This window comes from Xenopus laevis, chromosome 3S (assembly GCF_017654675.1).
Source record: "Xenopus laevis strain J_2021 chromosome 3S, Xenopus_laevis_v10.1, whole genome shotgun sequence".
Lineage (NCBI taxonomy): Eukaryota > Metazoa > Chordata > Amphibia > Anura > Pipidae > Xenopus > Xenopus laevis.
The window spans coordinates 33743399-33758272 of record NC_054376.1 but is presented as its reverse complement, the minus strand read 5'-3'; the positions used below and the strand labels follow the sequence as shown (position 1 = coordinate 33758272).

The window sequence follows — 14874 nt, the reverse complement described above, 5'->3', positions numbered from 1 at the left end:
ACTAAGTAACATTTTAGGTATGAAATGCAGATGACTAATTGTATGAGCTCCTTTTCAGTGCTTTCAGTGCTTCCACTCATTTTGCTAAAAGTGAAGGTTATGTGCATCTAGGCCCTATACTTCACTGGTTCTTTTGTGACTTGATTTAAAGACAAAATGTCACACTCAAAAAGTATGACACATTGGTGGTTGAATGTCCTTGATGCACTTTGCATTTCAGAGAATATAGGTTTTCAGTTTTAAACAGGGAAAATGTTTATTATCTGAATTGAAACAATTGCCAGAATAATTTATTTGTAAGACCCTCTAGCAGGAGTGGAAAGATGCTGCACCAGTGTGTTCCAATTTCATAAAAGATCTCTTCAGACACTCAAGGGTTTAAACGCTGTTCTCATTTGCTTTGTAATCATTGAGGTAGTTATTCTTCCCCTCCAGCTCCAACCGAAACTAGACAATTTTCAACAACACAATTAAAATGATAATTATTCTTGCTCTCTTTGTACTCCGTTGGGGATCTTCAGAGTGGAAAAAACCCTCAATACTTAATCATGCAACAAGGGAAAGCATCCCACTCCTAGACACATGAGGCAAACTCACCACTGGGTTTCAATTTACCACATTATTTAAGTGTGTTAATTTCAATGAGAAAGTGACCAAACCTTATTTTAATGCAGTCTAGCACAGCAGACGTATTAAATATTAATATTAATTAAGCATTCTGAATTAAAGATGAAATCAACTCTAAATGATGTGGAAAAATCTGCATTATATTGACCCATAGTTCCTACTATAATCTTTACCTAAAGAGGTCCCCTAGAATTAATTCTGAAATGTAGATGCATTCATCCATTGTGGTTATTTATGACTGCAACCACAATGTGGGTGCTCCAAAATGCACACTATGGAGAACACACATTGATGCAATTAAAGTATTTGCATCCAAACATGATCTTGCACTTCACATGATTACCAAAACATCTTTGCTGCCTGATCTGATGAATGGTTCTTGATTTATACTGTGGAACCCTGGAGCTACTGCCACTTAGGACCTGGTGGTAGTTCCAGCATTTCTTATGGGTTGTATCAATAGGTGTGGCAGACTTTCTCCCAGTGTATCAGATTCAAATGTTGGTTAAGAATGCTCAATCCAGAAGTTAGAGAACCCCTAGAAAATGTTATTTTGTATTAAAACACAAGTGCAATTGCGTCTGTTTTGATGCATCAAACACAATTTCAACTGTCTGCACGGCCACAATTATGCTGAAAGTAGGAGAAAAATTGTGCATTATAGTTATAAAATGGGGGTTTGCATATTTACACAGTTATTATACTTCTTATCTATTTGGGTCCCTGATAAATAAGTTACTTTCATGTGACAGGTAATTATGACAAGTGAAGTGTGAACATTATGGGCCAAAATCATCTTAAGAAACCACCCAGAGTAATGGTATGCCCCATACTATGTATGACTCAAAACTGGGTCATACATTTGAAACGTGTTGAAACATGTTGGTCTTTGGAAACAAAACATAAAGGTGTCTCCTTTGCTATTACAGTGGTTCTAGGTGCACAGTTGGCCTCTGGGACATTAAGGAGTAATTTGAATTTCTCTATCCATAATAAGTATGGGTTAAATCCTTCCATTTTTGGTTTTAAGAAAGAGCTATGTATGTAGCATGTGAATAACTTCTGTTTTAAAGAAACTCTTGCTGTATGTCTTGCATTTAGGAAGGAATCTTTGGCTCCTTTTAGCTTTCCTCACCCTAACCCTGATGGATTCTCTATATCAGAACTTGTCAGAGTAGGTAGATATTTTATTCCTCTTTACATGTACAAATAATATCATCTAAAATCAGCACATTCAACCCCCTTTTCCTCCCCCAAATGGAAAACACAACAGAGACCATGACCCGAGCTGTCAATAAAAGAACATCTTTAATAGTAAATAATTGGTATGCAAGATCTTTACTTCTGTACATTAATTCTGAAAAGGCAGCAGCCATCCAAGTTTTGCAAACTCTACAGAAAAAAAAGAGAAAGAAAGAAAAACATCCAAACTTTTTTTTTTTCCATGGTCAATACAATATAACACAGCTGTTTGGCATTACCAAATATATTTATATGTATCCATATATTTATATGTATTTATACGTTTATGTACATGTGCTGAAAAAGTTGCGAGTGCACACTTTTTGTTGTTAAGGATTCCATCCATGTGTTTAATATTTAACATTCAGGATTTTTTATTGAAAGGACAAGGCACAGAGAGTACTTTATACAGCCAATTAGAGCTGCCGCTGATTAGTCTTGAGGCTGATGACCCGTTGTGCTCTCAGATGGAACTATATTGCATGGCTTTTGCAATGCACTACAGACCTCTCTTGTAGCAAAAGATTTAAATCTGTTATTCTCCAATGCAGGGCATATAAGCCCATTGGATCGTAGCCATTAACCTTGTTCAGTTTAATAAACAAGTCCAAAACTCTGGAGAATCTATTATCAAATACATTGTTAACTGGACCGTGGTTACCAAATCTTTATCAGTTATACACAGAGAGCCGACTGCCGGAGCCAAAGTCAGGGAGATTTCCACAACCACTGGACCATAAAATAACATTTTTAATAGGCAAAGAGTGTATTCTATCAGTAAGACTCAAGCGAAGGTAGGAAGATTCACTGCAAATCACAGACGATACATTTCCTTACCAAGGACTTTCTTTTTCTATCACGGGCACATCTCTTAAATTCTACCTTTTCAGTGAGTTAAAATGTGTGTGAGAATTGAATACGTCACTGCAAACATTACCGCAATACAAATACTAAAATATAGGATGGGGAGATACTTTGCCCCTTAGTGCTCTGTACTAAAACATATACAGTATAATGAGAACTTGTTTGGGGATTGCTCATGATACAGCCCTACAGTAACCGAGGAAATCTTTTTGGCCCTGCTCTACTGACCTCCCTCAGGCAAAATCCTCAGCCAACGATTCCAGTGGTTGTTTTCCTAAACCTCTGAGCGTCCTAGGTATTCAAAGGTCTTTCCCTTGCAAGACCCTGCCGCAGGCAATAATGCACTTAAGACAGCTGCACATTTTAAACTCTGTTCTTAAATTTTTTTTTTTTAATGTTGAAATTTAATGTTGAAATCAGTTCTGTTTACCATTGGCAATAAATGTAGGTTATTATCAAACACTGTGCCTTGGGAAACAAGGAATTCCTCCATTCATCTTATTAAAAGCAATAAAACCTGATATCTAGGGATGAAAAAAATACAGTGACTTAATATAGTTTTATACGTATTGAAACCTTATAAATTGGGAAATCCTTTTGAATTTACACCCCTGTGAGGGCTGCCAGACAATTATATAAACAATGGAAAAGCACAGGGGGTGGCTATGCTTGGGTGGGTGTTTAATAAATAGATTATCATACAAACCATATAGCCATTAACTTTTAATCAAGAGTATTACATTTTACACAATTCTTTGAATCCCACACACAACTCGTAGGTTTTCTTTCATCAAAATTACAGGCTTTGAAAAAAAATAGAGGCAGGTTTTGCAGCCTGTTTGCTCCTAGCTGACATTCAAGCTGTTTTTAGTTCTTGCACAGTTTTACTCTTCTCTGCCTGGTGTCCTTAGAGAAAAAGAGCCTGGCAGATTTGATATACTTTATACTTTTATATGTCGCAGATGGGTCTATCAGCCGATAAAGCACACGTATCAACAGTAGATGTTCTAGTATGGTGATTAGCACGGTTAATATACAAGCTTATGCTTAAATGTCATTATTTTTATGTTGTCATTGTGATTGCAAAATAATTGCAACATCTACAATGCGTTCAGTTCAGAGTGTTCTGTTTGAGACATGGGGTTTGAGTAAAATAGTTTCTTGGTGTGTGCATTTTCTAAAGGATATTATAGAGGTAAAAAATATGGTATTTTTCGTAGATTTAATCTTATTGAGCAGTATATAGTGTCAGACTGGGGCTCCAAGGGTCTACCAGCAAGAGCCCTAAAACCTTTTCTGCTTGATTAGAAAAACCACTGGTATCCTTATGATTCATTGTTCAAATATATTAGTATTACCAAGAAGGCACTACGATTTGCCTATTAAATGCCAGTTCACTAAAGTCTAAGGAAGATATTTTTATATAGAGCAGTGATCCTCCAGCTGATCCTTACTAGCAACATGTTACTCATACACCCATTGGCTGTTGCTCCCAGCAGCCTCAAAGCAGGTGCTTATTTATGAATTCCTGGCTTTAAGGCAAGTTTTAATTGCATAAAAACCATGTGCACTGCCAAACAGGGCCGGCCAGTCCCATTGAGGCTATCAATAGCAAACCACAGCCCATTTTCGGCACCCCCCGGAACTTTTTTCATGCTTATTTTCCCTCCAACTTTACATTTTGCATTTGAATGTGGCTCACAGGTAAAAAAAAGTTTGGAGACCCCTGATATAGAGGGACATCACAGCTCCAGACACATTTAGGAATAATTCTGTTTATGTATGTTGTTTCTTGCAGTACATAGAGCAATGCAGCCTTGCATCCTGAATGGCTCTTTTTCACTCTAACCAGGTTGGATTCTCTGCAATGCAGTAAATACAGACAGACTGCAGAGGATAGCACAGACAAACAGACAGACAATGTGAGCTGTGCTACAGAGCAGACTGTGGAGGAAGGCATTCATTGTTGCTCTCCCTTTTACACTGTGCAAATTCTTACTCAGAAACACCCACAGCTAGACCTGTAAAATTAATAGCCTTCCTAGTATATCTGTTGCACTAAAGTTGGGTTCGGTCATTACCATCACCTAAACTAACTTTATACTATCTTTCTCAGTGCCATGTATAAATAACACAACAAAATCTGTAAAAAGATTTAATGCTCTATGCTCCAGAAAGGGCAAAGGGTCTACTAAGGCAAGGGCCCATCAGGATAAATCCTGGTAGCCCAGTAGGCCAGTCAGATACTGTATAACTTGTGTCTCCAAGAAATGTATGCTTACTGTGCCTTAAACACCCTTCTTGCTAATGGCATCAAGCCTAGGGTAATACATATTCTACAGACATACTCTACAGATAAGTTTACATAGGCATTTCAGTTTTGATCTGTGTAGTCCTTAACAGCTTTCCTCAAAAAAATACTATGAATTGGTTTATGGTGAGAGCATTAATAGACACCACCAAAGTAAAGCCATATATGTGCAGATAAATGCTGCTGAGTTGGCCACTCCAGGGTCTGCCTGACCCCTAACGAAGACCACATCAGGAGATCTAATACATCTGTAGATCTAAGAGATACTTATCCCCTGGTATATGATTGGCTTAGCCCATTTTGAATTGTCTGCTAATATTAGCCTGAGACTGATAGAAATGGAAATGAAAATAATGGCACATATTGCATCAAAGTCCATGTTCAAGTCATTGGTTTTCTGTTTGTACAAAGTTGCCCCTTATTGGACCCATGAAGAAAAGAGAAGTATATGAATGGGCATGTTACAGTAGGTATGCCTGTATAGTCTATATGAATTTGAGTGGGTCTGTGAGCATGTGTAGATTTTGTGATATTACTATTTCATCATGTCCTAAAGTCCTATAGGGATATTTATGTAGCCAATTTGCTTTCTGCCTGTTACAGAACACATTGTAGATCATATGATTTTGAAAGCAAGAGTCAAAGGTTTAGGGTCCAACTACTTGACTGTATGTAGGCTAAAAAAAATCCATGACTTGTGCTCAAGTAGGTTTAAATTCAAAAATTCTGAATGCATCGGCATGATAACAATAATTATACATAAGAAAAATTCAGTATCAAGAAACCATTATCCAAAAAGCCATTAAACAAGGCACCGTCCTTTCCCTTAGTGTCTTATTTAAACTAAAAACATGCTTCATGTTTGAATAACTTATTTGACAGTAATAAAAAGACAATACCTTGTATGTGATATTGATTAATGTTAACTAAGCTTTCATAAATCTCTGATGATGGCAAAACTGAAATAATGATAGTGTCCCAAAGAGATACACAGATAAAGCCATTTAAAGTATCAGGCTAGAATTCTTTGCAACTGGAAATTTTACCGTATGTGGCTGTGGTATAAAAGTATAATACTGCGTATTATTATGTTACTGACATTTTCATAAATGCCATAATTATTTATGGTATTTCCATTTACAGAGCCAACTGTTGTTGTTTGGATTTGGGTGGACTGGACAGATTTAAAAACTATCTAACAAACTGGTTATACTAAAATGTCAATTGGTGTCAGTGCCTGCAATTGGCACCTTTTGTACTTTTTTTCATCAAAGATAATTACACCGCGTTATCCATCTCATTTATGTATCTATGCTGTGTTTCATTAGATCGCTGATTATCTGCAATAGTCCTTCTACCACTATTAAATACAGTATATGCACCTATTATGTACTGTATATGAAATGTATTTAGCAGATGGAGTATTAAAATAGGATCATTTAATACTTTCCTGAAAAGTTTTCCTTGTAATGTTACATGAGCAACAAATAATCATTGGTAGGTTAATGATCCACCTGTAAACATCTTAAATAGAACTTTTTAGCAGCAAAATTGGTATTGGCCTCTCCATTAGCCAATGACACTTGTCAACTCAGTTCTTTTCTTTAGGTGATCACTAGTGATGGGCTAATTTATTCGCCAGGCTCGAATTTGCGGCAAATTTGCGCGATTCGCCGTGAGCGAATAAATTTGCGAATTTTTTTTTGTCAGTATCAAAAATGGACGCCGGCATCAAAAACAAGACGCTGGCGCCGTTTCATGAATTTTCAGCCGTTTCGCGAATTTCGAGGGAAATTAGCGAATTTTTCGGCGAAGTGAAACGGCACAAATTTGCCCATCACTAGTGATCACCAGGACTCTGAAGATTTTAACAAATGCCAGAGGAGCTGTAAGATGCCATAGACAGTGGGGGGGCTGTTTAGGCATCTGTGTATTTAAAAAAGCCAGAGAATGTTCTTTATCTCAGTCCAGACCTCATAATCACCTTATTTCTTCAATTGCCACTTGCATTTATACTTCACAACTTCACTAAGGAGGTTATTTATCGAAGATCGAATTGAAGAATAAATTTGATTTTATTCATAGTTCGAATGGTATATTATTTCTGAAAAAAATTCTAAAGTCTAAAATTTGATCGTATAGACCTGAAAATTAGAATCGAATTGGAACAATTTCACTCATCACTACTATTAACATCTTCAAAAAGTTCAAGGAACCTCTGCCATTGACTCTTGTGTGAACTCGACAGGTTTTAGGTGACGAGTATTCAAATTTGCATTTTTGAAGGGTCTGACTATAATAAATCTCAAATTTTAATTCCAGTTGACGAATTCAGAACTCGAAATTGTGAGTTTTTACCAAAAGTCCCAACTCAAAAATGTAAAGTTGAACCTTAGTTAATCTGCTCATAAATGTTGATATAGCTTTTATGAAGAAACTTTATTTGTGTCTTCTACAGTGCCATAGAAAGCTTAGCACTCTCAATTCCATTTTTTAAATGATTTCTTCCCCAAAGTAGTTGCAAGATATAAAACCACCACAATGCATTTCATACTCATCCTTGCAGTTTGAGTTGGATAAGGTATTCCTTCCGTCAAGCTGATTCTCTAAAGCTTAGCTGAATGAGAATAGGTCATGAACTGTCATTCAGAAACTTGCTGAAAGTTTTAAATTGTATTCACTTTCCCTTGTACCCTTCCAAGTAGCAATTATTTGCACTCACACAGTGGTGCCACAAACCAAAGTGAAAATAAATTACAATACATTTATACATGAATCGTTGTACCTGATCTCTTTAGTAAATGTATGACCATTTCAAACAATAGAAAAGCTTATACTACAAGTGGTATTTTTGCATCTCTGGTTACAATAATTGCAACATGCATCAGCAGCAGTGTGTAATTATGACCAAAAATTGCCTCTGTTTATTTTTTAAAGAAAGGGGGGCAGAAATCCCATAATGTTGCATACTCAGCATTTACCATGATGGTAGTTATCTGCTTTTTTAGTCACCATCGTCTGCCAACAAAATGTCACCTATGCATGAAAACTATTGGTGCTATACTTCTGCAAAGATGTTGGAGGAGAAGATCAGATAACCCTCAAATAGGCAGTAAAAATAGATCAATTAAATTTTTTGAAGCAAACTTCAAGAATCCATTGTGGTAATGGACCATAGAAAATATACATTTCTAAAAAATATTGTATTGAAACTGGTAAGGATTTCTTTTACACAGACTCCTGGTCTGTTCCAACAACAAAAATGTTTTCTGGGTTCACAGGTGGAGAACCAATGTTCAAGAGTTTTACTCATTCAACAGACTTTTCTGACTTACTCATAGATATGTTGAATTAAATGATCATTATAAGGTCTACAAGAAAGATAGGCTAGTAGATACCCTAGTGGAAAAAGTTATACCGCTCACTCATTCTAGCACACTGAGTTCACTAACTTTTTATGACAGCTTGAGTCAATCAACATGTTGTAGAGACCACACAAGATAGAAATGCCTGGTATTCTCTCAGGTGTAAGCTACTGCATTCTACATTCTCTAAGGCAAAGCAGCTTGGGGAAGCTGTACATAGAAGGGGGCTATAGAAGGATCTATACAGTGTACCATGAGTTTTTTTTACAGTAATTATGTTGTTTTCATCCCTGACCTTCAGCTGATTAATAAAAGACCATGTTCAATTTATATGTCTTCTATAACGACAAGACCTCATTCGATTCTTCTGAAATATCTACTTCTAAACTCCCCCTATTTCTAATGGCTTTTTTTGAAAACCTTTTTGCACGAGTAAGGTTCCTTTAATGAATGTCATATAGTTCATTCAAAAAGCAAAGCATCTTGAGATCATTTGGCTTTAAAACTGATAAGGCCTTCTCTGTTCTCTGACGTGGGGAACGTGTAAATGGCATTGCCTCATAAACTCCTGTCCCTCAGTACCCTCTGAGAAGGGTTAAAATCCATATTTAAACACCAGCTTCAACAAGCCATGGTGCATGTGAGTTCTCAAAGGCCGTTTTGTCGACTGTAACTGAAATCTGGATCCTCTGCATGAGTCTCTGTGACTAGTGATAGTTTGTTTTGTGTCCTTCCAATTTCCTCCAGTGCACAGGCCAGTGAATCCAGGTTTCCATCATAGGGGTATCGAGCTTCCCACAGGTCCAGAATGACAGCAGATGGACTGTTTTTAGTAGCAAAGTAGCTCAAATTCCTATAGGGAAATAAATTAAGCAATAATTAAGATTTTTTTTTACTTTTAATCCAAAAACGTCAAATAGGTCCTTCACTTTCACTTTGTATCTCGTCTCCAACATCTACTGGAATGGTTTGAATTACCTGGTGTTTATATGTGGAGTAACCCAAACATAATGCCTATGGCTTTACATTATTGCAACCAAAAATTATTTCTAATATTTGTATGAAGGATTTCTTCAAGAGTTCAACAACCCAAGGTTGTCAGCCTATTAAGCAAAACTACATGTTGGGAAGACTTTATAAAGGCTGGAGTGAGCAGAGGTCTAACATAACAGAACCCAACTTCCTGCTTTTCAGCTTTTCAAGTTAGTCAGTAACTTAAATGGAGCCCACATGGGACATAATTGTTCAGTGAATTTGCTATTGATCCATAGCATGCAGGTCAGATTCAAACGCAAACAGTTATGACCAATGTGGCCCCCCTCAAGTCACTGATTGGTTACTGCCTGGTAACCAATCAATGGAAACCAAGAGAACTGCAAAGCAGGAAGTAGTGACTGACATCCAGTCACTCCAGTCTTTATACATTACAAGCTGGTAAGATGGTTTTATGAATATAACTACAATGCATTTGACCTTTTTAATCCTGATAATGATGTTAAATCAGTTTTGGAAGAAGTGAAAATATACAACCTACAAGGTAGATGGGTTTTCTGGAAATGAAGATCAAAAACATTTAAATGCATGTAAAATCATAATATTCAGTGTTCCATAAACTCTACTTATTTCTATAATGTTGATGTTCTATAGAAATTTTTTTTAATTATTGTTTAATCAATTGATTACTTTTGTAATTACATGGTGCTGATTGCAAACGCAGCAACGGAACGGTAAAAAAGCCTTCAAAGCAAAAAGCAAACCCAAATGCACTTAACTACTTTCAGATAAATAAGCTCAACACATCAAAACAAGGAGGTAAATGATAAAATTAAAAAAAGTAATAGAAATTATGTAAAAAAAATAATGCCAGAATTGGCAAGTCTAAAAAGTTAAAAAAAAATGAACATTTATACTCTATATGAAAAATGCTGCCTAAGAATTGGGGAAAATGGCCTAGATATACCTGAAAGTCATATTTGAAGATCAGCTCATGCTAGTATAGTTAAAGGGTTTGTTCACCTTAAAATTAATTTTCAGTATGATCTAGAGATTTGAAATCTGCAAAGATTCAGAAGACTAGGGCATAGAATTCAAAAATTATATAAAATAAGAAATGTAGATCAATTCTAAACTTGATATGAATAAGCCATCCCAGACCTGCTCCCTTCCGAAAACTGCTGCCACTCCTCCCCAACCCCACCCAATTGCAGAGAAAATTAAAGGGATGCTCAAGAGGAAGAAGGGGTTTGGTAGAACACCTGGACATGACTGGATTGGGGACACTGAGGGGATGTGGGTACCACAGCCTTCCCAGTCCGACGATGTTCCAAATCAAAGGTAATCTGCATCTATGGGTGAAGACAAGAATTTGTGGATGGAAGAACCTTTCTAAATAGTGTCAAATGTGCTCAATTTTACATCTATATTTAATGATTTTATTTTCCTTGTTTTACATATACAAATCAAATGGCTGCTGCGTTGGGATAATTAGGGATGCACCGAATCCAGGATTCGGTTCAGGATTCGGGCCAGGATTCGGCCTTTTTCAGCAGGATTCGGATTCGGCCAAATCCTTCTGCCCAGATGAACCGAATCCTAATTTGCATATGAAAATTAGGGGTGGGGAGGGAAATCGTGTGACTTTTTGTCACAAAACAAGGAAGTAAAAATGTTTTCCCCTTCCCACCCCTATTTTGCATATGCAAATTAGGGTTCGGATTCGGTTCGTATTCGGCCAAATCTTTCCCAAAGGATTCGGGGGTTCAGCCGAATCCAAAATAGTGGGTTCGGTGCATCCCTATGGATAATGGAGGACAAAAGATCACTGACTTATTCTGGGTGAGGGGTCTGAGCTAAAATCATATCACGTTGTTACCTTTTATCTCATCCTGCCTTATGATTTCTATACACAAGGAGATAAAAAAATAAATAATAAATAAATGCAATAATATAAATTAAGAATCTCTTTTCCTTATCTTTAAATTCAATGACATGCTTACTTTCTCCAGTAAAGGGTATGGCAGTGCAAGTGATTAGGCTGCCGTGAGTCTGGACTGTACTCGGCACTGCGACTGCCAATGGGAGACAGTAACACAATACCATATGTTCTATTGATACAACACACTTAGCGCTCTTTGTTCAAGTGCTTTTATGGAATAAAAATGGAAACAAGGAAATTAGTTTTTCTCCTTCCATATGGCCCCTGCAGTGCATTGTTTAACTCATTAGTGATACTGCAGAACTGTTTTTAGCAAAAGAGATGGATACAAAGGCTGTGTTCTCAGTATGATCCTCCTTTCAACCTTGGAAGGGATATTATGTGTGGGTGGGTCACATACAGTATATTCTTTGTGTCAGCCTCAATATAAGGTACAGTAATTTCAATGATTTCTCACTTGCTTGTGTGACATTAATGGGGTCTTTTATGAATGTAAGTGAAATGCAAGTGTGATTGCTTTAAAAATGGACACAATGGAGAGCACATATTGATGCTATACATTAAGGTATGTGCCTCGTTTCATGAATGGTGCACCCACAGTACTAATGCTGGGGAAACCTGGAGCTACCGACAGATCCAGGATGGAGGTAGTTTCCACAACATCAATAGGCATAAGCAGGCTTATTTTTGAAGTCCTGGTTCGGAGGCAAGTTTTGAGTGAATAAAAACCATGTGTACTACCAGTCCATACAGAGGCTATCAAATAGCTAATCAATGTCCTTATTTGGCACTCCAGGGACTTTTTGCATGCTTGTGTTGCTCTGCAACTCTTTTTACATTTCAGTGTGGCTCGTGGGTAAAAAAAAGGTTGGGGACCCCTGATCTAGTGGATCAGCATAACGCTACCATCATCTAACTCATTGCTCTGGAATGTCCAAACTGTCATTGCCCAGCAACTGTTAAATTACATGCACTGGCATAGTGTGACATCCATGGAGATTTCATATCTGTTACTGCATGGAACTGTATGTCAGTTCATCGGGCAACGAGACATGTCTGTGTTATTTTTTATAAGGATCCCTCATGTAAACCATATGGACACAAATTGACATTTGTAAAAACTAATGGACATCAGAAATAGAATTCTTTACAGAACACTGGGAATCAGGTTATGTGCACTTTACCCAGCATGGAAGCCAGGAAAGTAATCCAAGTCTTGGAAATGTTCTATCAAGCATGAGTTGATGCTGTTTTATAGTTTTGCTCTTTTAATTTGTATTGTAGCACTGATTGTGCCAGGCAATGGAAAATGAGAAAATCTCTCTGGGTGCTGGCACCTACCTGCCAAGGCTATGGCAGCCAGGCATGAATAGAAACATCTGTACAGACATACAAAGAAGTTTCCCAAATTGCCATTACTGCAACAGGTGCACAGCTGCTTCTCAAAGACTTTATAAACCACCTGCAGATAAGAAAATCTGTAGAACACTGTTCAAAAAGCACTGCTGGCCCTCGAAGCAGCGGCTGCTGATTGAATGTATGGCTACAGTCTAATGCGCTCTCTGCCTGCTTCTGTACTCCAAAGACAGACAGGCACATTTTGCAAAACGCTCTTTCTCCTCTTTTACTTTTAAGGAGGCAGCTGTGTCTTGGTTTTCCCTTTAAGAAAGGCTCAACCAGTGATGAAAAGAATACTAAAAATAATCAAATCGCAGAGCAAAAATGTCAAGCTGGCAGAAGGGCCACTTGAGCTGCAAGCCATTCCCATCACAAACAGCTTGGCAATGTTATTTTTCAAAGCGGGCTCTGTTCAAATGGAAACAAGCTGTACTGCTAAGTCTGGCTGTAAACAGGAAGATGAAAGGCCAGATCGAAGCACAAGCTGAAATTGAGTTTTTAGAAACCGGCAAAATATGAAGAGAGTCGGGCAAAGGTAAGGGTAGATTGCTTTGTGCTACAATAGCTGACTAATAGCTTTCACTCGCCTTAAAGCCCTGTTCTCATTGTCAGCCTTCAACATTTACATTTGTTAGGATTTCAAATGCCATTTGCAAAATATTTATTTAAAAGCGGAGAACATTTTGAACTTGAAGACAAAACAGAATAAATGTTTTTTTTCTAAGGCTAACCCTACCATGAAAGAGAAAGCAAGCTGTGAAAGACCTGCTCTCAGTACATAATAGCTTTAGGCAAGATAGAATGTTATTAAGCCTGAGGGGCAAACCCACCATCACAAAAAACAAAAACAAAGCAGGATCAGACAACAATAAAAGCTAGTAGGTTATTCCAAGCGAGGATCACCAGCACTAACCAAAAAACAATGCATATTCTCAGAATGGCTTCGATATCTATTGATGGAGGAAGATGCCCATGCGGCTTTACACTGATTATGATTCTAATAGTTAAAGTAAATGAAAATCCTTAAAAAAAATGTAAAAGTTTTATGGGGAGACCATACCATTTTATAAATTATTATATAGTTATAATTAGAAAAAGGCAAAAAATTAGTTGATAGTTTTAGGTAAAACATCATCACATATCAGTGGATAATCAACATCTAATGAAAAGTCACAACAATATTCATTGTGTGGGCCAATGCAATAATTACACAATCAAATGGAATGTCCCCCTTCCCTATTCTTTCACAGCCTATGGGCAACACTTTCTTGACTTAATAAAGATCACTCAGCAGTTTTTCAAATTACAGTTTCTATAAGATGTTTGGGGTTGCAACTAAGGAACAGGTGGAAGACTGTAGCTTCATAATGGCTTTAGATAGATAAGGAAATACATTTCAACAATGTATAAAGTGGCAAGCCTTTCCCTTGAATAAGCCACATAAATTACAGGCTGGTTATTAATGTTGGCAGAAGGAAGACATACAATGCATATTAGAAGGCTTTGGTTGTTTATCCAAAGAACAATTACTCACAGTGCCTAGTCACAGAGGTCAATGTCTTTCATAGAGTGAAGATTCCTTAAGATAATTAGCCTTGAATCAAGATTAGATATATATTTATCCATCATCAGCTGTGATCTATATATTCACTTGTATGAACGAACTCTTTTATTATGCATATATTCCAAAGCTTAGAGGCAGAATAAATGTATTTTATTTTTCAGCAACAGGATGTGTTCATTAGAATCCCCCATCGGGAAGATTAGTAAGAAAGCTTTTGCCATTTATACAGCCTTCATCAGGATTGGCCCTCGGGTGTGAATTAATTCAAATCTTTGAGCTAGATGGGTAACGAATATCTTTATTAGAACGCTTGCAGATTAATATTCATACCTTGAAAAATGATTACCATTAACAATTAGATTGTAAGCTCCTTGGGGCGCTAAGTCCCTCTAGTTATGCATGTCTATACAAGCAACCTAATTATATTCCTTATTTGTAGGTCTGTCCATTCAGTGCTCAAAACAAGATGGATGCTTAGTTTAAAACCTGTGCTCAATGGCTCCCAGTTTTATTCTGTTATACGACTGAAGGATGCAGAACACTGACATTAGGGAAGGTAAAACGGAAA

General features: G+C 37.1%; 1 protein-coding gene across 1 annotated transcript in view; it reads right to left on the bottom strand.

Annotated features, from left to right (window-relative positions):
* Nucleotides 1-7464: 7464 nt before the first annotated feature.
* The window catches only part of unc5d.S (unc-5 netrin receptor D S homeolog), a 301388-nt gene continuing 293978 nt past the window's right edge, over nucleotides 7465-14874 (bottom strand). Inside the window, exon 17 of the mRNA XM_041587754.1 lies at nucleotides 7465-9262. Coding sequence (XP_041443688.1) covers nucleotides 9058-9262 — 205 coding nt within the window. The 3' untranslated portion in view covers nucleotides 7465-9057. The remainder of the gene's footprint in view (nucleotides 9263-14874) is intronic.